A 25,000-nucleotide genomic window follows, 5' to 3' on the forward strand; every position below is an offset into this window, starting at 1 on the left:
TTTTTGAGGAAACGGTCCATGGAGCATTAACCGTGTTTTTTTCTTTGATTGAATTTCGCTACAACTTTGAAAGCAAACAACATATTCAAACGTTTCTTACGTGTGTTCCGCGTTAGACGCATTATTTGAAGTCGATAGACATCGATGACCGCCATGATCTAAGTACATCATTTTTATGTCTAAACGTTTGGTTTTTGTGATATCGGATTATTGATATAATCGTCACCCTTGACTTATAAAAGTGACGATTATTCACCAACTCCAGGATACTCTTGTCACCCGTCTAGCGTGCACATTTTCGCGTAGCCAGAATATATTTCGTCGCGCCCAAAAGTATCACACTATTTTTGCTGTCCTTTTAGCATTTTCAACATGGTTTACATTAAACAGGGCAATCCTAGAGTTAGCAATGCTGTTGTTGAAATCTTCAGTCTAAACGAACCAATTTTTTAGAATTATTAATATCAATTGGCTTAGCCGTTATATATTGTAGGTTTGCTGAACATTTACACTGGACAGATTTTTATATTTGCGCCATATTTACCTTTGTTAAATTTAAGGTAAATATATTATTCTATATTTACGTAGTATTTAACCTGAAAAAATATAGGTCAAATGTGTTACGCATTTACTACACATTTGCCAAGTATTTAGACTACTAGTAAATGTATTATACAGTTACTTCACAAATTTACGCCATATTCGACCACTAGTAAATGTAATAGATATTTAGAACATATTTACTAGGAGTAAACTTCATGTGTATCTTACTGTCACGTGATTTACGTCAAGTATATTATATAATTAAGTATTGCTGAAACTTGGAAGACGGTCTGGAACTTCGAGGCTTGTAAAAATACATAATTTATTTAACGTCACTTGTTCTGGAAGTTCGAGGCTACGAATTCGGGCGCGCAAGGGGGCCTGGGTACGAGGCTACGTATTCGTTAGCCTCGTACCCAGGCCCTCTTGCGCGCCCGGAGAAGAAAGCACTAGTAAATGTAATAGATATTTAGAACATATTTACTAGGAGTAAACTTCATGTGTATCTTACTGTCACGTGATTTACGTCAAGTATATTATATAATTAAGTATTGCTGAAACTTGGAAGACGGTCTGGAACTTCGAGGCTTGTAAAAATACATAATTTATTTAACGTCACTTGTTCTGGAAGTTCGAGGCTACGAATTCGGGCGCGAAAGAGGGCCTGGGTACGAGGCTACGTATTCGTAGCCTCGTACAAACGAGCCACATTGCAACTGTATGTAGGTCACGCCCTCGGCAACTGAATACATAAATGTTTCGCAGAGCCAATCCAAAGTTGGAAGACAAAGTATTTGCACATGTCGAATTGTGTTGTACGTGTAATAGCCCAGTTTCTTCCTAGTTATGGTGGTGATTTTGGCCAAAGACAAGACCTGACTTTGTGGCATGGGCGGTGTCTTTCACACGAGAACATCGAGAACTCGTTTGAACATCGTCGGACCAGCGCGAAACTCAGCGAAAGTATAGTTCAGGTACAGTCTAACGCTTTTGATGTTTCGAAACCTATGTAGTTGTTGATCAATACGCGGTTCTTCTGCGCAATCGTTTGTGCGTCAAATCCGGCATAGAAGATAGATGCCGATTGTTCACGAAACTGGTCATACTAGTGCTATATGTGTTATTAAATGTATTACAATACGTTTTACAATTTTTTCACTTTGCGAATTCGGAGTATACGGGTAATGCTCCGGAAGTTAAGGTCAATACGGGGTTAATTAATGCATTCATTACATTACTCATTTTACTGCAATGACTTGTACCAATTAGAGCAAGCTTGTGTACTTTATATTCAGATTGATCAGAATTTTTTCTACTGTAATTTTCTTAGTTTGTATGTAGAATGTGGTAGACGTACCTAATGGTGTCTTTCTGGAAAATGAGTTATTTTCAAAAGTAGCTCAATGAGATATTTATCTTCTTGCACAAATTGTGTGTAAGTAGGAATGATTAGGACTACATGCACAGACATTCAAACCAATTGCAAGAAAACAACTATGGATCAGATTCAGTATCTATCCATATGCAAAGTATGTCTACCAGGATTCTCACACATTCCAGCTTCTTCATCACTCAGATCCAAAAAGTTATTACGAAAGTAATATGGTGGCCATGCAGTCCCAGCTCTCAACAGCATTGCTGCAATGCCATTTACAGTATATAGGAAGGTGTAAATATTAATTCCATTTGCTTGAAAGACAATATTTCTGATTAACAAAATGAGATTTGTTCCTTAATTAATTAATTTTTCCACGTATGAAATAGATTATCTGGCCTAGAGCAACAAAATGAAATAACAGATAATAGATCATTGTATCAATTCACATGTACGCTTGTATATAGCTTCTCAATCAAATTCTTTGGCCTGTACCATTCAACACTGTTAGTGTTTGCATACAGAAAGCCAAAATTATCTCTTTCTTGTAAACAAAGTATGACCAATTGCAGTTACCATATTATTTATTAATTACTGATTTGTTTAGTGTCGTAGTCTAGAGTTACATTAAAACTGACCTAAATCATCTAAAATATTTTCCATTTTCTTGCAACTGCTGTCAGAAACAACTGTATAAAGGGAATGACGGAAATAAAATGGCCAAGTTTTTCTTGCTTTTAATTTTAAAGATTATCGTACGCAGAGCTTGAGCAATAATATCCTTAACTTCAATCCCAATTCTCATTTGTTTTTGCCATTTTCGTATTGTTTTATGGACTACTCCAGAGCCATATACGGCTCTGGACTACTCTTACCGGCGTTTTGCAATTAGGCTGCAGCTACCATTAGACATCCCGGATGTGGAAGTCTGGGTGTGAAGGTCTGCTAGGGTGATCAACTAGATAGCCAATTGGCAAACGGTTTCAACTGGTGAGAATTGCTTATTTCTATGTGCGTTTCATCTCTCTACAGTATAATGGTTTGTTATCGTTCCAGCTAGACTACTCATGATCACGATCTGGTCAATCGGAGCTATAGATATAGAGTTATCTCTATGCAGACTCTGTAGTGGGTTATGGCAATGTCTCAGGAAGTAAGAATGAAATGAAGTCAACAGCTGTAATCAAGTGGACTGCGATGAGTATAACTTAAAAGAACATTATTAGAGGTACACGAGCACGGCTACTCGATGTACATAGTAGATCATGTCATACACAGAATTTGCACTAACTTTGCAATTGCTGTCTGTAGACATTCAAAGTATTGATACTGGATCAGAGTGAGGTTTTATGATGGGACGAGACGCAGACGTTATGCTTTGTGGAGTATGAAACCGCAGTGATGCATTGATGGCTTACTGGATCGAGTCCTATGAGGATTACTATTTGTCCAAGTGCTTATTTGCGAGTACACCTTGGGTTATATAGGTAACAAGATCTAATGTTTCATTTATATATATCATTATGAATTTTTATTACATTGTATAATCTCTTTCAACATTCTTATTAATTCTTAACACAGCATTAATGTTATTGCCTATGATCTGGTTTGTGTTTGAACAAAGCATATGAACACGTAATTAAAACAACAATCTACGACTATGTGGTAGAACAAAAAATACAGTATCCCCATTGAAGGTTTCTTTGGCAGGTGTAAATACAGATATTATGCGTTGAACGGGCATGAACGTAGAAGGACCAAGAATAACGTGACTGTGAGCGCACCAAATTTCAACACCAACAAACTTATTTTTATTGGGATGAGGCTGAAACCATGAAATTTTGGCTATTAAATGCTCTTCCCACTGTCCATTTCGATAAATGCTGTGTTCTAGAAAATGATCAATTCTGCCTGGCCATTGTGTTTTCAGTTGTACTTCGCCTGTTGGCCCAGTCCATTTGGCAGTGATATAACTCGAACGGTCGAGTGGGGAAATTGCTGATCCAATCTTTACTCCTGCTATTTCAACAGACTTCACAATTGTGTACACCTCAGGAATGACACAGTTTGGTGATATTGGACCTAGCAATTTAGCGTACATATTTTTTATAAACTGCAGTTCTGAGGGTGAGAATGCAGAAGTTGTATATGTTGACCTTCTTAGGTAGTTTTTGCTTGTTTTTGACCAAATGGATATGTCTGTTTGTGGATTCTGCACATAGGAGGTTTGGAGATCTAATAGACTGATAAGTGAAGATGACTCTATTTGTGCAATGGCATTGGATCCAACATCAGCACAGCTTTGATCTAAAAGCTCTCGCAACAATGGCAACATTTCTGCACGAAAATCCAGTGGAAAGTCAGAGTCACATACTGCAGTTGAGTAGAGAAACTTTCTCATTATTTGTATTTCGGCTGATTTGTTGTTGGTTTTGTATGCTCCAAGGATGCCATTGAGTCTCCCAAACCTGAATAACCAAAAAGAATATGTCAGACCATAACTTATGATGGAATTGCAAAGGTGGTAGTGCAAATGCATGTTTGGTGTTAAAGGCCTTTTGTACAGTCTGACAATATCTTGGCAAAACTCTTCAAGAAAATGTTGAATTTGTTCGATATCATTGATCGTGATTATTGTTGAGCATAGCAAGCGACAGGCATTGACAAACTTTAGCCAACAGTGATTGTGTTCTGCTGGAAGGATATCTCTCAATGCATATAGGGAATGAATGGTGGTCCAGGTTTTAAAATGGTCAGCAGTAAATCCAGAAAAACTTGATGCTACTGTATTTGTAAGGGAATTCGACCAATTGTTGAAGGAAGTTTAACTGCATCAACACGATGTTGTATTTTGTCAAAGTCTTGTTTTGAAATTAATGCGTTTTCATCACTCAGCCATATATCTTTCAGCATTGTCTTGGCAGTTCCCAAAAACAAGTTATGCATTGGGTCTATTACCAGAAATTCAATGGGTTTATAGTAAGGTAGACAAAGTAGCTCAGTGTATCGTACTCCTGATTGACTTTCTAGTGCTTCTTGTTCTTGTTTAGTTTTTGCATTCACAATTTCTTCCACTAATTGTCGATGTTCATCATCAGTTCGAAGTGGACAGGTGCCATGAGAATATGTATCTGGAGCAGATGATCCCAAGGTAGAAAAATTTTGCAAGCACTTGTTGCATCCCAATCTAGCTGAATGGCTTAGAAATCCTCCTACTTTCCGGGAAGCAGGAATATCACATGCCACACAAAGTAAACCACAATAGTATCTATTGGAGAACCATGGAGATGAGAATGATCTGCAGCAAATACCAGTTTCCCACAATTATTTCAGTTCATCAACCAATGGCTTCAAGTAGGTGTTAATTGTGAGAGAAGGCCCATTGGGACCAGGAATGAGTCCTACAAGAAAAATGTTATCTTTCTTGTAGCGTAATTGTCTTGGAAGATTCATCAGAGACAAGTAGATTGCACCAGTAGTTGATGGAGTGTGCTTGTATGGTCGAAACCAGTCTACATTCATCATGAAAGCATAATTTCTAGGTGTGGAAAGAAAAGGACGTCCATCAACTACCTGAAACTGTGACCAAACTCTCCCATCGTACAAATCTGCATAGTACCCGTGTGGAACATTTTGATGACGCCAGCTTTCACAGAGTTCTTCAAACTGAGGCCTCAAGAGATATTTCTTTAGAGTATTAGAGATGCTGTTATATGCATAGATTTTCTTTGGAACAAAGCGTTTTGTACCGTCTTTCAGAATGATGATATCAAGCAATTCAGCAGAACAAGGCCGTCTATGGTATTGCTGTGGATGATTGGGATATGCCACAAAAGTGCATTGCCGAGGAACTCTTCTGTTACCAATAGTGATAAAGCACTCTTCCAAGTCATATAATGAATGACATCGTGGACACACAGTGTATTTAATAAACTTGTCACTGTGAAACTTCTGCCTTGCTAGTTGAACAGAGGTAGGAAGCAAATGTGATATCAAATTTGCTTGTGGCAAAACTATTCTCAGCATGCCAAAGAACACAACAATGAATCTAAGAAGCTTGTTTATAGCAGAATCGGACACTCCAAATCGATGTTGCCATAACAGTAAGTACCAAACTAACCATTCCACCATTGTTTTGAAATGACCACTTGTTATTTCTTCTTCTACTCCATCCATCTGTTCAACTCCTGAACCATCATCTTTATCACTTCGTAATAACTCAATATCAAAGTCATTTTACTGTACATATAATAACTTCATATCACAGTCAAATTCATCAAATGTTCTAAAAATTTACTTCATGGTTGTCAGAAAAAGCGTCTGGATTGTCAGTTGTAAGTTGCTCATTAGTGTCAACTATCTCATCAGCTGTGTAGGTAACAGTCTCATCAGCTGTGTAGGTAACGGTCTCATCAGCTGTGTAGGTAACGGTCTCATCAGCTGTGTGGGTAACGGTCTCATCAGCTGTGTAGGTAACGGTCTCATCAGCTGTATAACACTCACACTCACTGGCTCTGTTATTCTCTTCAATATCTAAGTAAAAGTGATTAGTCGGTTTGCATACTTGCACAGGAAGTTAGAAATAATTACGGACCTGTTATCTTGTTGTCAGATCTATGGGCTGATTGCTCAGAATCAGATTGACTTGAAGAATCCGTCTTAGCTAACGTCCAGCGTTTTGTTGATTTGTTGTAATATTTTTCCTTGTGCTTTGTGAAAGTACGATAGGCAACGGATTCATTGCAGTGTGGACAGAACGTGTCTGCATTCATCTTCCGCAACTTCCTCAATAGGTAGAATGTCGTTGAACTCAACTAGGGCGCGAAATTCGTCAACTGTAGCAAAGCAATTTCTCTCATAGTCTATTCTAGATTGTTTTGTGTCACGCTCTCAACGTCTGTAGCTTAGCTCAGGAATTCTAAATTTCGACAAGAGATGGTTGGTCATGCAGCTAGAAATCCGTACATGCTAGAGCGTTTCTACTGATTGTGCCAGTCGTGCTGCGCGATGGTCGTAAAACTTATTTTACATTTTCAGAGTCGCTTTGCAGGATCGTTCACCAGTCGTGCAAGATTTTATAGAGGAGAAGCAAGCGCTGCTGCGCCGTCGGTGAACACGTCTTTATCAGTCCCTAGTGCCCACTTTAGATTGTCAGCTGATAGCAGATCGACTGTCGCGCCGTCGGTGCCACTCACAGAGGCGCAAAGCGAAGAGCTAGCCAAGCTTCTTCAGCAGTCTTTGGAGCAGCAGAAGCAACTGATAGGAATATTTCAAGTAAGCACGCCAAAATCGTTGTATTAGTCTAACTACAGGGAAACCTCCGCGAACTGGCGTGTGTTGGCACGTGCATGCAGATTGGTATCATACGTGTGACAGTAGGTCCCGGTCCTATATGCAAGCTTTTTAGAAACAGCGAGCAGAGCAAGATCAGCCTACTAACCAAAGCAGTGTCAACCAAAGTGAAGCAAAGCGAAGTAGGCGCATTACACTGGAGGTTTCAGTAAGTTCATTTAATTGCTCTAATTGAGTTATCGACGAAATCAATAAATTAAACAGATTTCTAGCCTTGGATAGAGCTATATATATATATAGATTTGGGCTATATCTACTGGAATCGACTACTGTTTAGAGCTAGCTGGTCAAATGCAGGTGTATCTAAATCTAATGCTACATAATGTTAATAATTAGCGGCTTATGACAATGATTTATGATGATTGTTGTTTGCGGAGTTATGTACACCTATGGAATTGGTTTGTAATTTATTAACTCTATCTGTTAGAGAGCTGTCCATCGAGTATTCAAGAGTTTAGTGGAGGAAGACGTACTGGATGGAACTTCAGACAATGGTATTGAAATGCCCTTGTTTTCCTGCGCTACTCTTTTTTACATATGGCTCGTATTAATTTTAGCTTTTCTTCTGATGAGAATAAAGTGTTGACAAACAAGATCGTGGAAAATGTCAGCAGTTTGAACCCCTCCTTTGACACTAGTGTGATATGAGGTATGCTGTATGTTTTAGTTTGTTGATATATATTGTATATAACTGTATACAAAATGTCTATTAGAACTTACTCTAAGCCTAGCTTAGAGTGATTAATTATGTCACTCAGGGGCTTAGCTATTACACTCTTACACTATCTTTCTTTTTATTTTACCGTATAAGATAAAATATTGGCAGGAATTTATTTTGGCAGATGGGCAGATTTTCAACGACCACCGGGGTATGTTGATGGCATCACCCATGTGGATCAGACATCATATGGCGATGTGATGGTACTTCACACGGATAAGGCCACAGATGGTAGGTAATCTCTGCTTGCCGTCTGTTGTGCCTATGAATGAGCTAGATGAGGCTATGGATGAAGCTGAACTATCACGTTCATGCAGGTCTTGTTCTTTGCAGTGACACAGCAGTTCTTCATCACTATGCAGTAGTTGGAGACCAGTAAGTTAGGGAAATGTGAGCCACGAACACATCTGTCGATCGCAAACTTCTCCATGACCACTTATGGTAAGACATATATCCGTTATCAAACATCGATGTCCAAATACCAAAATAAAGTTCACCAATATGCTTTTGTTCATCAATTTCTTAGCAAACTGCCAAACTAAATTCCTGCCAATGTTTCATCTTATACCTTATGTTACAACTCGAGAATACATATCAGTGGTGGATGCAGACTTTGACTAGAAGGGTGGCACAAAGATGCTTATAACTAATATGGCGTCCCCAAAAGATTCTTCTTGGCTAGGTTAGCCTAAATTGTTACATTCGTCAGCTGGGCTAGCATAGCATGTTCCACTTGTCATTTGATATCTCAGCCCAGCCAACAAGAAGTGCGTCAACTGTGTCAAATATGCCGTCGGAAGTGAGGTCGCCGTTGACAATATGGGAACTGCAGGGAATGGGTTTCGATGACGCATGTGCACGATATATCAGGGGATCCAAGTTGCAGATGGACTCACGACTGCTACTCGTGGCTAGATCGATTGCAAGTGCAAGTGCTTGTGTTGGAGATTTCCTGAAGACGGACGCAGCACCCTATCGAGAGAGGACGTGTAGGCTACCCAACGGTTGACCGTGCCGTATACTGTAAATGCAATCTTAATCAACTTCCACTTGCTACTGCTACCCAGTCAAATCTCTAACTCAATCAGAATCAATACCGCTTTTTATACTACCCTAGCTCAGTCAAACACAATACCGGTCCAATGACCAATCACAATCACAACTTGAGCCTTACCTAACTCTTCTCTTGCAATACGTAACGTCTCCTCAAGCCTCTCCCTCAACTCGAATAAGTATTGGTAGCTACTGTAGTCCTCACTTTTGGTGCATCATCCTCCATAGTCCAAAAGTGTCATAGGATTCTCATGGGTCCTCGATCTGCTCTCCCGTAAAGTAGTTCAAACGGAGAAAAACCTGTCGACTCCTGGGGCACCTCCCTGTACGCGAAAAGCAGTGAGTTGACATACCTGTGCCACTGCCTTTGCTGCTCGCTACATAATCTTCTCAGCATCGTCTTGAGCGTTCCATTAAATTTCTCCACCAACCCATTGCACATTGGATGATACGGTGTTGTACTTAGTTGGCGTATACTCAGCAGTCTTGAGACCTCCTGCATGCATTCCGACACAAATTGCGTGCCCATGTCACTAAGGACTTCTTCAGGTACCCCAAGACGGCTGTACATATTCACCAGAGCCTCGGCAACTGTCTCGCTGCTCACCCTTTTCAGGGGTATAGCCTCAGGGTACCTCGTGGCATAGTTGACTAACGTCAGAATGTAGCAATGCCCCTCTTCACTGGGTGGGTGTATCGGACCAATTAAGTCGACTGCGACTCTCTTAAATGGCTGATCAACGAGAGTCATGTTCTGCAGAGGAGCCCTTGAAACCGATCCCTTCCGTATTGTTCTCTGACGAATGTCACAAGACTGACAAAATCTCGACACATCAGCGTGTATGGCTGGCCAATAAAAGTTGTTGAGTATCCTGTCAACTGTCTTCCGGATGCCCAAGTGTCCCCCCATTGTTGAGTCGTGCGCAAGCTCCATCACCTGCTTTCGTAATTGCTCCGGTGCCACCACCTGCCGAACTGGCTTGCCATTGTTGACATGGGGATGTTTGAACACTCGACACAAGACTCAATCTTTGACTTCGAACTTAACTTCTTGTAGACCCTCCTTCGTGATATCAATCTTCTTGTAATACTTCTGTAACGAGACATCCTCACCTTGCATTTCCACAATCTTGTCTCGGTTGATCTTGAGCCAATTTTCCACTGGTCGTACGTTGAGAGGGGTCGCAGCACCTACTTTTTTCGCACTGGATCTTGTTGTCACCATGTTTGCCATATGCCACTCAGGATCCGGGTCGATTGCTGCCCTTGCGCCTGAGACATTACCAACTATCACATCATACACAGCATCATGTGGGCATAGTGTCGAGACCTCTCCTGTCAAGTATGGTGATTCGACATGAACAGTGGCCATCTGTACTCTACGAACGGTATTGTTCACTATTTGCATCAATCCATAGCTCCCAGTATACTGGGTATCAAGAATAAACTTCTGCTTCACTATCACCCCACTGCACCCGGTATCTCTCAAAACAAGTATCCCCGAAGTACCAATCCTCCCTTCTGACACAGGCATACACTGACCATTCACTGACAATTCCTCACTCACAGCACTGCTTATCAGCAGAACCTTCTTACCATTTGCTAGAAGTAGGCATCCATCATCAGTTGATTCTTCCAGGTCACCCGTTGACACACCATGGGCTTCAGTAGCAGAGTCCAGGCGATCCTTCTTTTGCACCACGCAGTTGGACTTGACAGTAGTATTTCCAGCCCTGGGATTGCTCCGGCAGTTCCTTGCCTCATGGCCTGCCATACCACACCTGAAACAGTTCCGTTTGGTTTTGTCTCTGCAGTCAATGGCTTTATGACCGTACCTGCCACAAACAAAGCACTGGATACCTGATGGCTTAACTGACTTTGCCTCGCCTTCACGATGCGTGGCTGATCCACTGTCTAGACTGACTTCTCCATTTGCGTGAAGTTGAGTCACATGAAGTTGTCTGTTGCGCGCTGTTAGAAATCGGTCCGCAGCTTTGGTCACCTCCTCCAAGCTCTTGAGTGGCTTCTCTCGCAGAAATGCAGCTAAGTCTTGCGGGCAAGCTTCAAGGAACTGCTCTCTTACAAACAAGTCATGCACCCGTGCCGGCGACGTGTCTTCGACTTCAGCCAGACTCATCCACTTCTTCACGTAGTTCATCAAACGCGCAATGAACTGTAACAGACTCTCGTCGATTACTTAGTACAGGTACCGTTACAAAGCCTAGACAATGGTGCGTGTATCGGACATGTTTCACTGTCTCTTCGTGCAGGCTACCAGAGGAAGCAGCGATTGTAACTCAAATTATGAGGGAGTGTCCACAATTAGGTACACCTACCCTACTTAATGTCTTTAGTCTTGGTACATCTTCGTTGTTGTATATCACACTGTTCTCTATTTAGCAGTTGCAAAATTGCTTTAATTAATTAATCTGGCAAAATTTGTTTAATCGTCAGATTAGGATAAACCTATTTCATCAATTCAGTAAAAGATTGCAATTTCATTATAACAGGAAATCAACCTTTGTTGCATGACTAGTAATTGTTGTTAATTTCAATTACAATCCGTAATGCAAACAATGCATCACAAATATCTAATTTTAGGTTATTTCATACAAATTTTAAATTGTGTGGAATTAATTGACTACTTAATGTATGCCATTTTTTTAAATTGTATTCAGTTATTCAATTTTATTTACCAGTGGTAAGTGCACAGGGGCAGAGAAAATGTTGTAGAGCAAGGGTGGATGCTACTTCCATGATCTAGATCGGCCTCCCAGACCCGTGAACGTGTAGTGCCCATTGGATCCCCAGCCTTGATATGATTCAACACACACAATTTGAAGACTGTGTAACAACTACGTTTGGTCATTGAACAAATTTGCACACTTCTTGATTTCACTCATTTATAGACTGCAGGAGCAAAGTGCTATGTTTGTTTCTATACTTCAGTATGCTAAATGTTAATTGTAGTTTATGCAAACCTACACTCTGCAATTAACATTGCAGTCTAGTGTGCAATACTAAATTTGGTGTAGTAGCAACTGTGGTAAACAATTGTTAACTGCCGTGAATAGACGGGCAAATTAGATAGTAATATACGTAGGAACTAATTTAATTGTCTATGGGGAAGTACCTTAATTGAACGGAATTCTGGTAAAAGCAGAAAAAATTTTTGCTACTACTCTACTAAGGAGATTATCTGTCTGCTTGCCACCATTTTAGCTGATGTACTATGTCACAATCTACAGTTGTACAGTAATTCCAGTTGACCTTGAAGCAATGTCAGGATTTACCATTTTATTACAACTTTTACAACATGATGTGAACAATTAAACTGCAACATGGAGTCTTACATTAACAAAAGTTTAGATGATCTACACAACTTAATTGTGTAAATGTTTTAAACTAGCATGCAACTAGTTCAAAGAAAGCAACAGTAAAATGCAAATTTACTAGACTACTCCAAAGCCATTTTCCTGCATATCTAAAACAGCATTCATATTTGCCGTAAACTCTTCTTGGTTGGTAACTTGTCTTGGCAGCTCTAGAATCATAGCACATGTTGCTGTATTGGGAAACATGAATGTCCTGGACACTGCGATTGTGTCTGGTTGATGAAATGCCATCACTGGAATCTCGCTGCAACCTGTGCAGAACTGCAGCAGTGTCCTCAGGTTTGTGCTTTCTAGAGAAACATCAGTGTCAAAAGAACATTTTTTGTGGTGCAATTTTTAATTAACAAGTATTTGTGTAATATGTGTAGAAAGCCTTGATTACCTGAATGGTGGATGTAGTGCACAAAATAGCCTTTTAATTTTGGCGGGAGTGTTAACTCGTAGGTCACTAGATTCAGGAACAGTCCACTTGTTAATGGCGTGCTTGCTGAAGCAGTAAGCAGAGGTCTAGTTTTGTCAGGATGCCATCTGCGACATAGAGTGGAGTGTCTCCCACCAGAGGCAACTGTCCAAAGTCTCTGACCAGTATCAAGGACAGACCATTGAAAGGCTCCGTAGCATGGTCAGGACGTGCCTGGCACAACCTCTGATGTATCTTGCCTAACTGACGTCGACCAATCATTGGCATTTCTATAATTAGATAACAATATTGCTTTAATTGTTTCCTCAGATTTTGTAGTGCAGGACCATGCAATTCATTACTTGCAGTAAAGTCAACTGAGAGGCAGTTATAATAAAGAGTACAATGTTCTACCATTGACATTAAACGCTGCTTAGACCCCTGTCGGAGCAGCGACACAACATGCACTTCTGAGTAGAGAACAGAAGCATCCAATACGATACGACTTACTCGTACCAACCGTTTCACATATGACACATTGAAGTGGATCTGGCGACAGACCCTGGTTAAGTTTTTTGAAATGACATTTGACTATGGCATATGCAACTCGCTGATTGCCTAGTAAGAAATCAGGATTATAGTGTCTCAGGTCAACGTTCTGATCAGCTACACCGTGTTCAGATTTATTACGAGCAATAAATGTTATGGCTTCCTGGGCATCAGAAAAATTCGCAGCAGATGCTGTCCAATCGGTATTACTATTAGAACCCTGTTTGTTCTTTGGAGATTCTGAAAAAGTCAGCATCTAACTGACATAATACCATTCAGTCTGCTACTGTGTGCCATCTATTATTGCAAGTACCATTTCATTGACATTGCAGGGTGCTAGATTGTCACCATCGATTTCTATTTTGTCGCGATCTGTTGCCCTTTCAACGTCCTGGGCAAACAAATCCAATGAATCAGGTCGTCAGAACAATAGCCCTGCAATTCTTCCCATGAAGCAACTGGACTACCACCAAAATCAGCTGTCAACCATGGTTCTCCTCAGAATCGCTAAGGTTTATATTTTAATTACCAGTTGCCTATATTGAGCAGTAAATTTCATACTTTTCCAAATCATTTGGAAGTGCAGCCTGGAACGTAACGAATGACGGCCTTTTGTTGTGTTTGACAAGACATCAAAGCAGATATTTTCAAATTTGTTACTTTTTGACCTGGTTACATAGTGGTCCATGGCACTTGAAATTGTGGCCTGTTTATCTTGTGCCACATCTACTTCCCATTGACCATCGACGTTTACACGTAAAACTGTTCTACTGCATAGGCTTTCTTTGGATGATCATTGCCCTTCGATCAAGTCCTCTACTATAACTTTGAAAGTCTTTTTTAGAGGTTCAGACATGCCTTTACTCTTGCTGGAATGCTTGGTCATGTATTAATTTAGACACCATTTCTGCATTGACACACACCTGCATGTCAACGTTAGCCCGCCATCCTGTCAATTGAGCCCATGGTTATGCCCATTAACTCGAGAATCATTTCGCCGCGCAATAAGCTCTGGCTGCTTGTCTTGTAGTTCGAAATGTGTTCTACTTGATAAGACTTTGGGAAACTTAAACCGGCACTGTAGTTTGTTCGCACTGCCATGATCATTGTCCCCTGCTAGCTATAGGGCAGAGGGCCTCTTACGTTTAGCATGTCGAATACAGTAAGCCTTTGAGCATTTTGTATGCCTCTACATATTGGCTATTAGTTCAGCATAGTCCTGCTCTTCGTGGTCACATCTCTATGTCGTTTGTGACGCTTAAGGGTGCATTTCTGCTTGAGGCAGGTGACCCTCCCCCATTTCACTCAACGTGGGATTTCGTGTAGTTAGCAGGGCATCAGCAAAGTCATACACCTCCTGTTCAATGTCCTTTGCCCTTCTGTTTTGTTTGCTAGTGGCTTTGGCTTTGCCCGACTCAGATGCTCCCTGCATGCATGCCCACTCTGAACTTATCTTATTGGAATGTGGAGCATTGGCCAGCCGTGCCACACTATGCAAATGAGGACTCTCTGTGTGCTGATACTCACTGCGTGCCCAGTCTCCAAAGGGTTATTGATTGCATGGCCTTGTCAGAGTTATAAGAATTGGACGTATACGTGACGGTTTTGCACTTCAAATGTTGCCATCAGAGCTTTCTACAGTTTGTTAATTCTTTCTCGTATTCACATTTCTCTTTTTAGCTGTTGGTCACGATTGAATGACAGCAACGTCTCGAATTCTTGTCTCTAGCTGAGACTGTAATTCCTTATGACTTTTCTCAAATGGTTCTCTAAGGTTCAGTAAATAGTCATCATGCCGTGTTTTTTGGTATCTAAGACTTTGTGATCTTGTTTCCAATCTGCCAAGTCATATATAGGTTGATCTTTGTAGTCTTTATCTGAATTAAAATCAGATTCAAGCATGTAAATATCGAAACGTACCAGCCCATGTGTTGATCTTGATACTCTCTCCTTACTATAGGCAAGGTGGCATTTCTGGTAAAGAAAATGATGCTTTTTATGTAGAACTAGATACGTGTACATGACCCATCCTTTGTACGGGCAGAGTACTGTAATGTTATGATGGAAGAAGACTCAGTTTGAGCATGTACAGACACGTCATCTGCAATTTTTGGTAGAAATTGACACACTCTTGTGTGGATTCAGTTGAAATGACTGGTGTGGGCGTCTGTTCGAATTAACTGGAATGTGCTAATTAGTTAATATCCCATTTAAGACAAATAAAAACTTAACCGAGTGTCATATTCCTAGAAGTTTGCAGCGACTTTCCCGTTTAGGGATATATATATATATATATATATATCGGGGCAACAAAAACTTGAAAGTCACGTGCAGTTTCTTACTCACCCATAGGATACATGCAGTAGCTTGACATGCAGGCATGCATCACTGTAAGTGTTTGCTCTTCGTTTTCGATGTTTTCACACTCCCAATGTAGCGCTTGGTACAGGAAACGTGTAGGTTGGATTCAGTGCAAATGCAGTCACACGTCTCTTCAGTGAGTCTTCGTGGAGCAATTTCAACTGTCCCATTGGATGTTATCACTTTGAAGACGTTGCTGCCGTTGCAGGAAACAGGCTTATCGAATGTGGCAGGTATTAGGCGAGCGTACTCGGAAAAACCGAAGGTAGGCATATTTCTAGATACCCAGATATCCTACACAAAAATATCTTGTCGTTTTTGACGACGCCCGTAATAAACAACGCGCTCCCGTTCGAGGTCAGCTTAATTTGGTGGAGGTCCGATGAGCAAAGACGTAGAGGTCCACTTTAGTAATGGTCAGTGCTTATAGATTGGAAACGTGCTGAGTATATTTTAAAAATATCCCAGGAGGACCCACCTCCATTCGCAAGCGAATTACTTTGCAACGTCTTACGTACTCCTGGGATATTTTTAAAATATACTCAGCACATTTCCAATCTATAAGCACTGGTCATTACTAAAGTGGACCTCTACGTCTTTGGTCTGGACGTAGTTTGATGTTATCTGATGCGCGTGCGTAGAGGCGGATCCTCTTGGGATATTATAGAATATACTCAGCACGTTTCCAACCTACCTACGCACTGAACAATATTTCTTTTCGGAACTCTTAGCTTTTTGCTCTAGATGTAGGTTGATGTTTAAAATAAACAAATCAACTACAGCTTGCTCAGATAACGCATTCTGATGGGACTGCTGGATAGTTATAGCATTGTGACGTAACAATGGCACTTGAACAAAAATGGATATTGAAAGTGAGCATTGCACTCTTAGTTATGAGAAAACAAAGCTACCCTATGAGATTGAGTTCAAGTAACAGAACTTCCTTCAAATTGAGTCTATCAGGGGCAATGATGAACAGCATTATATCGTTCTACAATGCACCCCAAAAGGGGACCCGACTGAAAAAGCAGGAAGACGATGCCACCCTGCCCATGTTCTTACCCATGCCGAGTTGCGCCTGTACCCCAAATTTTAGCCTTGTGGGTGATCTGGTCTAGCTGTCTATCAAACTTACACATACACACACACACACACACACACACACACACACACACACACACACACACACACACACACACACACACACACATACACACGTGCGCACGCACACACACATGCACACGCGCGCACACACGCACACACACAGACACACACACACACACACACACACACACACACACACACATGCACACGCACACACATGCACACGCACACAGACACACACACACACACACACACACACACACACACACACACACACACACACACACACACACACACACACACACACACACACCACACACACACACACACCACATATATACAAACACTGTCAATTTTATATAGTAGTGTAGATAGATGAATAACTACTCAACGAACTTCAGCTCTTTCCTGTAGAATGTTGGTCTGCATGCATGATTTGAGAGAGTGTATATGATCGAGACACTTGATCCTGTATGAAAAATGTGTTATGTGCATTTAATTTTCAAATAATAAGTTCTGTAAAATGTAGTCTTCTTGGGAGTAGAATAGAAAACTTTGCATCATATCCCAGTTGGGCTTCTTGTAAGCTCACTCTTAATTGGCTTCTCAGAAGGTTGACATGCAACTTATCAAGTTGAAGATCTAACTGAAGTTGTAGTTAAAAGCAACATTTCCTACCTTCCTTTATTTGTGAAATCACATCCTCAAAGCAACTGTGCTGTACTTTCCCACAATTTGCGTGTGACATTCTGGTTTCCTTGGCATTCAGTGACTAGCTGCATGATGAGCCATGCTGCAGTAGTTGTCCTAGCTAGCTACAATGTAGCTGTCAATAGATGGATGTAGTTAAATAGCGATAGTCTTCTCTACTTGTTGCCTTAAAATGGGACGTGTTATGAACCTGACATCATAAGAACTTATAGGATTAGGTATATTTAGTTTTATCAATAGCTGTTCCTGCATGTTAATTACTGCCCTACTCTGAAAAATAAAAAATAGGCTCAGTTAAGATCTACTAACACTATTAATGTCTTCTATCCCTTTGCATGTCTCCCATTCAATTTCTTCCATGCATCTCGTGTAATTGTAGTACTCTTTGTTAATGGTATATATTGCCAGCGTGCGTTCTTAGAAACATGCACATGCATCCCATCACAATTGAAAGAGTGTAGTCCTGTATCAAATAAGCATCTTATTGTTATCTTATTATTTGTTGTATGTAGAGTCTGCAAGAACATATTTCAGGTCCCAGCGAAAACGAGAGAATAGAAAAAACCATAGCAAGGAAGATCTAGAGAAAGCTAGGAGACGGCAGAGGTTGCACAATGTAAGTCGATATTCTTTTTTAGATTAATTGCATGAGGCATTGTTAACATAAAATGTTTAGAAACTTCATCGCAGAAAAGCTGCATTGGAAGCATCAACAACCTATAGAGAGGAAGACAAGAAGGAAGTCCTGGAAGCTCTAGAACTGGAGCTAATGAGCTTGGAAGAAAGCGAGTCCAACAGTACCAGTGATTGTGACTTTGAACAGCAAGGACCTCGAGAGCAAGTGGAGAAAAGGAAGAGGGGGAAAGCTATGACAACACGGCCAATACCTTGGCGATCTGAACAAGCCACATCGATCTTTACGTCCCTTGACAGGAAATACGGGCGCAGGCAGACTGAACAAGCAAAGAGGATGACCCTTCCTAGGCATGAAGGCGCTCCATCCAAGCGGCAAAGGCCAGACAAAAACATGCCTGGTTGGGCAATAACTAGTGATAATGAATTTTAGCTCTCTATAGATACATATTGCTGCATATGCATGTGCATGGGTCTAAAATGACATTATATTTGGAATAAAAACTGTTAATTAATCCAATTTCTCTGTTCTTGTGTGAATTGAACGCTGGTTCATTACAAAAGCAATTCAATTCAATTGCCACGGTAATATTAATATAACTACGTCTCTAAAGAGACTAGATTTACTCATGCTGAGATAAAAGCAAGATATGCTCACATTCTGAATACGATGTAAATGTGAGTCATATCTGGTATTCGAATCATTTACGCAGTGGGTACATGTATGGTAAACGACATGTATGATATTGCGCAAATATGGCTAAATATGGGTAAATGTGGTATTCAGACAACATTGACTCAATATTTACCACTATGTAAATGTTTTAATCTGTCCAGTGTTATTAGTACGCTATTGGACGCTGTTTTCGTACCTAAACGAGAGATATGACATGTTTTGCTTCTTGGATCCAACTTCAATTTGTTCACATAGTGTATTTGGCGCGTTGCATCTGACCACTGATGTTCAAATTATGGCATGACAGTAGCGGTTGAAAGGTATGATTTATGTAGCTAAGCTTCTAGTCTGGGTCTGTGCGCTTGTATGTGTGTGTGTGTGGGTGTGTGTGTGGATGTGTGTAGGTGTGTGGTGTGTGTGTGAGTCTAAAGACAATACAACAATTTTTCTTTTAGAAATTTAACCGGTGCTTATAGCGAAGCGTCGAATCAAGTGAGGCCTCATTACGACTCGGCTCTTTTGTGTTTTGCAGTGATAAAAACCTCTTTCTGATCTATTTCGTGATTCTACAGCTTCATTCTGAGTGATGATTTAAAACTGACACTTGACAGACATCAAATGCGAGTATAAACGTGCGTACGTAATCTATGATGCTTGTTCTGTGTAGTACGCACTTACCAAATGGTTTGGTTTGTACCTCCTAAATACTTTTTAAAAAGTGCGGCGTTTAGGGAATGACTGACGTGATAAGGAAGTCTTTAGACAAGTCTTGTGGTATTGAGAAATAAGAAGAGTATGCTTGATTAATATTTCAATTTGATATAATGTCCTCAGCTCTACGTGGCTGTCATATAAATGAAGCAGTCACTCAGTGTTGGTGTACTGTGTTTTACTTTTTGGAGTGTGTAGCTGCCATGCCATCATGGTTATTTGCTGTGTTATTGGATGTACAAATGTATTTGCAAAGGAGAAATATTTGAAGTTTCAAATGAAAATTTTTGTCACATGGATAAACTTTATTGCCATTTGAATGACGTTGGCTGAAGGTCGTCAAGAGATACTCTACATTGAAACTTACCACAGTCATTTAGAAAAACTTTCCCGAAAAAGACCTGCATCATTGATGCAACAAAACTATTTACAGAACGTCATTCAGATTAGGGTTTCAATCAGCTTCCTTCTCCAGATACAAACATCACCACACTATGAAAGCATTGGTTGCAATATCGCCATGTGGTTATGTTATGTTTCAGTTTGTGTCACGAGTATGTACTGGTGCCATAACAGACAGGGACTTATGAAGCAGTCTAATTACTCAATAAATTTGTGCCTGGAGATCAAGTTATTACAAAAACGAAAAGGTTTGTTATTACTGACATTCTTATGAACGTTGGGCATCTCTTGTGCTACCTCCTTTTCTAAAAGAAGAAAATTAGATTACTGAGAAGCAAGTCATTAATTAAATACCGACAAATGGCTTCTCTTAGAATCGACATAAACTGGTGATCAGACGGATAACGAACCATAGCATTTTGCAATGTATAAATAACACTTAGTTCAAAGATGGATCTTTTACATAAGGTATTTATTGTTTATTTATATCTAACAAGTTTGCATCCACCTTTTGTACTATAAATTTAATTTTTGTACGGTAAACTAATAGTAATTAGTGTCATTGATATCAATTTGAGTTTGTAAAGGTCAATATGTGTTGGCTCTTGTTATCATTATGTACTATTGTGTGTAATGCTCCAGGATACACTACCACTTGCTGTTCAATTTCATTTTCATTGTGAACACCATTTTAAATAGTAATACTTTAATATATTATTACAACATTGATTAATTGAATTAATTAACAGAGCTTTATCTACTTGCCACCTACGCTCCTTTCATTCACTAGACGCCGCACTTTCTAGAAAGTATTCAGGAGGTACAAACCAAACCATTTGGTAAGTACGTGCCACACAGAACACGCATCATAGATTACGTACGCACGTTTCTACCCGCAAATGACGTCTGCCAAGTCTCAATGTTAAATCATCACTAAAAATGACGCGATAGAGTCACAAAAGAAATCAGAAAGAAGTTGTTCATCACTGTAAAACACGCAAAACACACGAGCTGAGTTCTAATGAGGCCTAACCTAATTCGATGCATCGATTTACGCACCAGTTAAAGTTCGAAAAGAAAAATTGTTGCTTTGGATCTAAACTCACGCGATTAGCAAACGTCAATGCATCAAAAGCGAACCAAATTGGCGCGCGGTAAGTGATGACGTTGTTAGTGCCACGCCCTGTGAAAAGGTTCAATGTCCAATTCGAATATTTGATTGCCTGAATCGGATAACTGAACGCAAAATACTATAATCGTCTTCAATTTTTCGTTCACGCTTCAATTGTTTCACTTGTTTATAAAGATAGTCTTGTAACAATGGTCGCGTAGTCACGTGATAATGGTTGCGTAGCAATAATTTCTGTCAAAGCAACGCGCGGAAACTCAAAAAATAGACTTTTCTCTTCTTTTAGCTTTTCCTTTCCATGCCGTTTGTTACGTATCAGTCTCCTTTGCCCTTTAGTCGCGTAAGGAAGCAAAATCGAAAGTCGTTTTACTCTTCTCGCCAAGAAATTACAATTGCGTCGACTCCTCGAAAAAAGTCCCTTGCTTTGATTTTAGTGCATATGTTACGGAATCAAAATTGCATTCATCTGGCATCGTCGTTTTGTTGATCCGTCTTTCCGTTTCGCCATAAATCCATATGACAAGTGCTGACGTACACATATAAATATATACATATACTAGTAAATGCTCGGTTAGCATTGTGTTTGGCGAGCGATGGTGTTCTGTCTTTGCCTATTCGCGTACCAATGGTTGCGTTACGTAGCAATAGTTTCTGTCAAACAAACGAGGAAACTCAGAAAATGGACTTTCAGTTGCTCTTCTATAGTATTTTGGGTTTAATTATCTGATTCAGGCGTTCAATTATTCGTTGCTTACAGCTGTTGTGCAATTAAATACTTACATAGTCTACGGTTGGGCAGCTGCTCAAACATCATCATTCATCAGCTGTATAGACGCAATAATTTGTAATTAATCTTGACTTTAGCGTGAATTTCTAGCGTGTGTTGTAAGATAAAATTTTTGTACTAATCTTGGTGTCCCGCATTTCTACGGAGGTCTAACTAAGCTGTTGTGAGCAAACTAAATCTCCATATCTAGGAAGTTTACAACAACGCCTTGCTCCGTCAATCGTGGTGTAATCCGCATACTTTGTAAATCGCGACTCTTGCGTGATAGCATGCATCAGTCCATATGCGTCGTAGTGAGTTTTAGCTAATCAAGAGCTCGAATTTCAGTACTTCGCCTTCTCATCTTTTTTGAATCAATCAGTTATTGTTCAACTGAAACGTGAGTAAGCATCATAGAAAGACGTCATAAAAGAAATGTGCGACTAAAATAATTATTTCTATATTTGGTACTTCTAATTAGGAAAGAAATTTGGATAATTGAATGCCCAATCGGATAACTGAACGCCCAATTCAAATAATTGATTGACTGAATCGTGTAATTGAACGTCGAGTTCGGATAATTGAACGCAAAATACTATAGTTGTCTTCAATTCTTCGTTCACGCTTTACTCGTCTCACTCGTTTACTGAGATAGTCGCGTAACAATGATCGCATAGTCACGTAACAATAGTTGTGTAGCAATAATTTCTATCAAAGTAACGCAAGGAAACTCAAAAAACAGACTTTTCTTTTTTTAGCTTTTCCTTTTTATTCCGTTTGTCACGAATCAGTCTGTTTTGCTCTTTAGTAAATCGAGAGTCGTTTGACTCATCTCGCCAATAAATTACAATTGAGTCGACCCCTGGAAAAGAATCCCTTGTATCAATTTTTAGCGCATATGTAACGGAGTCAAAATGCATTCATCTGGCATCATCGTTTTGTCGATTCGTCTTTCTGTTTTGCCGTAAATCCATATGACAAGTGTTGACGCACGTATATATATAAATACTAGGATCCATGGCCCGTCCTTCGTACGTACGGGCAAAATACTGTAGTGTAAAGATAAATCTGTGTACACGTCACGTGCTTCTTTGTTGCGAGGTCCCGGATATTCTGAATAAATTCTAATCTTCCTTTTCGCGCTTGTTTCGATAGAAATCGACACACTCCCCGTGTAGCGCTTGCTGCAGAAAACGTGTAGGTTGGATTCGGTGCAAATGCAATCAGAATTTGGAGAGAAACGAAAGCGCTAGAAGAGTAAGTTTCGTCGGCAAGAGATATTCGATCGCTCGAAGCTTTGCGAAGGACGACAATGCATACGGTCTACACAGGACTGGTATGGGCATGTGTTCGAATAAACCGGAATGTGTAGCGTTTGCGTCATCGAGAAATTTTACGCAGGGGTCGACCCCTCGACAGGGGACCCGGTGCAGAATTATTAAAATCTTTTACGCAAACCTTCCCCTGTGCGTGCCAAGTGTGCGTGCCGATTTCGGTTGCGAACGGACAAAAGACGTGGCCGCCAAACGCGAACACACACACACTCACACACACACACACTCACACACACACAGACAATTTGAGCTTTATATATTAGATAAATATATAAATATAATATATCTCGAGCTCAATTGAAATGACAAGAGAGAGGCTCTCTTCGCTCGCCAATAAATATACTAGTAAATAAAGCTGTATTTACACCGTCGCTTCACAGCTACCAGCGTGTGTGTGTGTGTGTGTGTGTGTTTGCTTAGCTTGTGGTGTGTGTGTGTGTGTGTGTGTGTGTGTGTGTGTGTGTGTGTGCGTGTGTGTGTGTACATGCGTGTGTGTGTGTGTGTGTGTGTGTGTGTGTGTGTGTGTGTGTGTGTGTGTGTGTGTGTGTGGTGTGTGTGTGTGGCACGTGTGTATTTATTATAAATATTAATGTACATTTTATTATTTTTTGTCTATTTATTGTCATTATCATTATTTATTCATTAGCTTGTTGCTTGAATGTATAATTCTTTGAAAACACGAGGATGCGTCGATGTGATTAAAGATAATTAACTAAATATCATCAATTCCCACACTACACTTCGAATTTAGCACAAGTGACAGAAGTGACGTTGTGTGTGTGTGTGTGTGTGTGTGTGTGTGTGTGTGTGTGTGTGTGTGTGTGTGTGTGTGTGTGTATTTATTGTAAATATTAATGTATATTTATTAAATTTTGTTAAATTATTGTTATTATTAATTAATTATTAGATTAATTGATGCTAGAATGTAAACGGCAATACTTTGAAAACACCTAGATTTATCAATGTGATTAAAGATAATTAACTAAATACCATCAATGTCCCACACTACTTCGAATTCACACAGCTACGCAACTCTTGCACGGCGCGGGCTTGTTATCCACGTTATGTCTCAATTCTGCATGTATAGCGTTCTTGAATCACTGGAAGTTAATAAATAATTAACTATTGAGATGGACTATCAGATCATTATCATACTTTTATTGAATCGTCGCCATCTTTCTTTCCGCTATTTCGTTGTAGCTAGTGATCGGTGTACGTCTTCTGGCTGCATAGAATATACTGTGAAGCGACATCATGTACATCTAGCGACCGGATCCAGAAGATAGTAATTAGGCAGCGTCAACGTTTTTTATGAATATTTCTTGCAAGACGACGTCGATCGTTTATCATCAGTCCTACTTACAACATATTGCTCTCTTGAAGATCGCGGATGACATGTTGGTGGTGTGTATGCAACGGTGCCTAGCTAGATGCATGGTCCCACAGGACCTTAGCTTGGCTTCTTGTAGAACGATAAATTCGTTTGTTTTGCGATTCTTTTGTAAAAAGTAACAAACGGTAACAACTCTTACCTGATCTTTACTCTGCGCTTCTCGGTTTGACGACAGTTTGATCGTAAAATGGAGGTTTACGACATCTCGGCTTTTCTGTCATAATGCGCGAGATTGTTACGTCATCCATTGTTGATGTGCCAAAGGTCTGCTGATTCCCGAGAGTGATTCACACTGACAAGCTAGTATTACGTCACCTACGTTTTGCGTCCCAAAACGATTGCTGATTGGCTCGACAAACTCCCCGAGAGTGACACACGCGTACAAACAAACATAG

The 25,000-nt window shown here is 40.1% G+C and overlaps 2 protein-coding genes and 2 long non-coding RNA genes across 6 annotated transcripts; 2 read left to right on the top strand and 2 right to left on the bottom strand.

The window, feature by feature from the left end:
* The first annotated feature begins 1,231 nt into the window (after positions 1–1,231).
* LOC134179986 (uncharacterized) lies at positions 1,232–8,219 on the top strand. 2 transcript variants are annotated; one of them, XR_009969919.1, is made up of 8 exons: positions 1,232–1,333; positions 1,388–1,517; positions 2,811–2,908; positions 2,975–3,146; positions 3,230–3,405; positions 7,698–7,764; positions 7,828–7,919; positions 8,113–8,219. It is a non-coding gene; the product is annotated as an uncharacterized LOC134179986 (long non-coding RNA). The 2 variants fall into 2 exon arrangements; XR_009969920.1 differs by having other exon boundaries at positions 2,979–3,146.
* LOC134179985 (uncharacterized) lies at positions 3,912–6,991 on the bottom strand. Its single transcript, XM_062647034.1, has one exon. It carries the CDS (start codon positions 6,092–6,094, stop codon positions 5,243–5,245), a length of 852 nt encoding a protein of 283 aa, XP_062503018.1. The 5' UTR covers positions 6,095–6,991; the 3' UTR covers positions 3,912–5,242.
* A 28-nt stretch (positions 8,220–8,247) lies between the features above and the next one.
* LOC134179987 (uncharacterized) lies at positions 8,248–18,708 on the top strand. The gene is made up of 3 exons (XM_062647035.1): positions 8,248–8,429; positions 18,074–18,177; positions 18,238–18,708. The coding sequence occupies exons 1-3, from the start codon at positions 8,417–8,419 to the stop codon at positions 18,625–18,627; spliced, it is 507 nt and encodes a 168-aa protein (XP_062503019.1). The 5' UTR covers positions 8,248–8,416; the 3' UTR covers positions 18,628–18,708.
* Positions 18,709–24,156: 5,448 nt separating this feature from the next.
* LOC134179260 (uncharacterized) lies at positions 24,157–24,845 on the bottom strand. 2 transcript variants are annotated; one of them, XR_009969857.1, is made up of 3 exons: positions 24,745–24,845; positions 24,368–24,437; positions 24,157–24,312 (listed from the first exon to the last, which is right to left on the bottom strand). It is a non-coding gene; the product is annotated as an uncharacterized LOC134179260 (long non-coding RNA). The 2 variants fall into 2 exon arrangements; XR_009969856.1 differs by having other exon boundaries at positions 24,368–24,474.
* Positions 24,846–25,000: the final 155 nt, after the last annotated feature.

This window comes from Corticium candelabrum, chromosome 5, assembly GCF_963422355.1.
Source record: "Corticium candelabrum chromosome 5, ooCorCand1.1, whole genome shotgun sequence".
NCBI lineage: Eukaryota > Metazoa > Porifera > Homoscleromorpha > Homosclerophorida > Plakinidae > Corticium > Corticium candelabrum.

Excerpts from the sequence above, each read along its gene's own strand:
- LOC134179987 (XM_062647035.1), top strand. Across the intron at positions 18,178-18,237 it reads GACGGCAGAGGTTGCACAAT|AAACTTCATCGCAGAAAAGC; the intron begins GTAAGTCGATAT and ends TAAAATGTTTAG.
- LOC134179985 (XM_062647034.1), bottom strand. The coding sequence starts at position 6,094 with ATGGATGGAGTAGAAGAAGAAATAACAAGTGGTCATTTCAAAACAATG.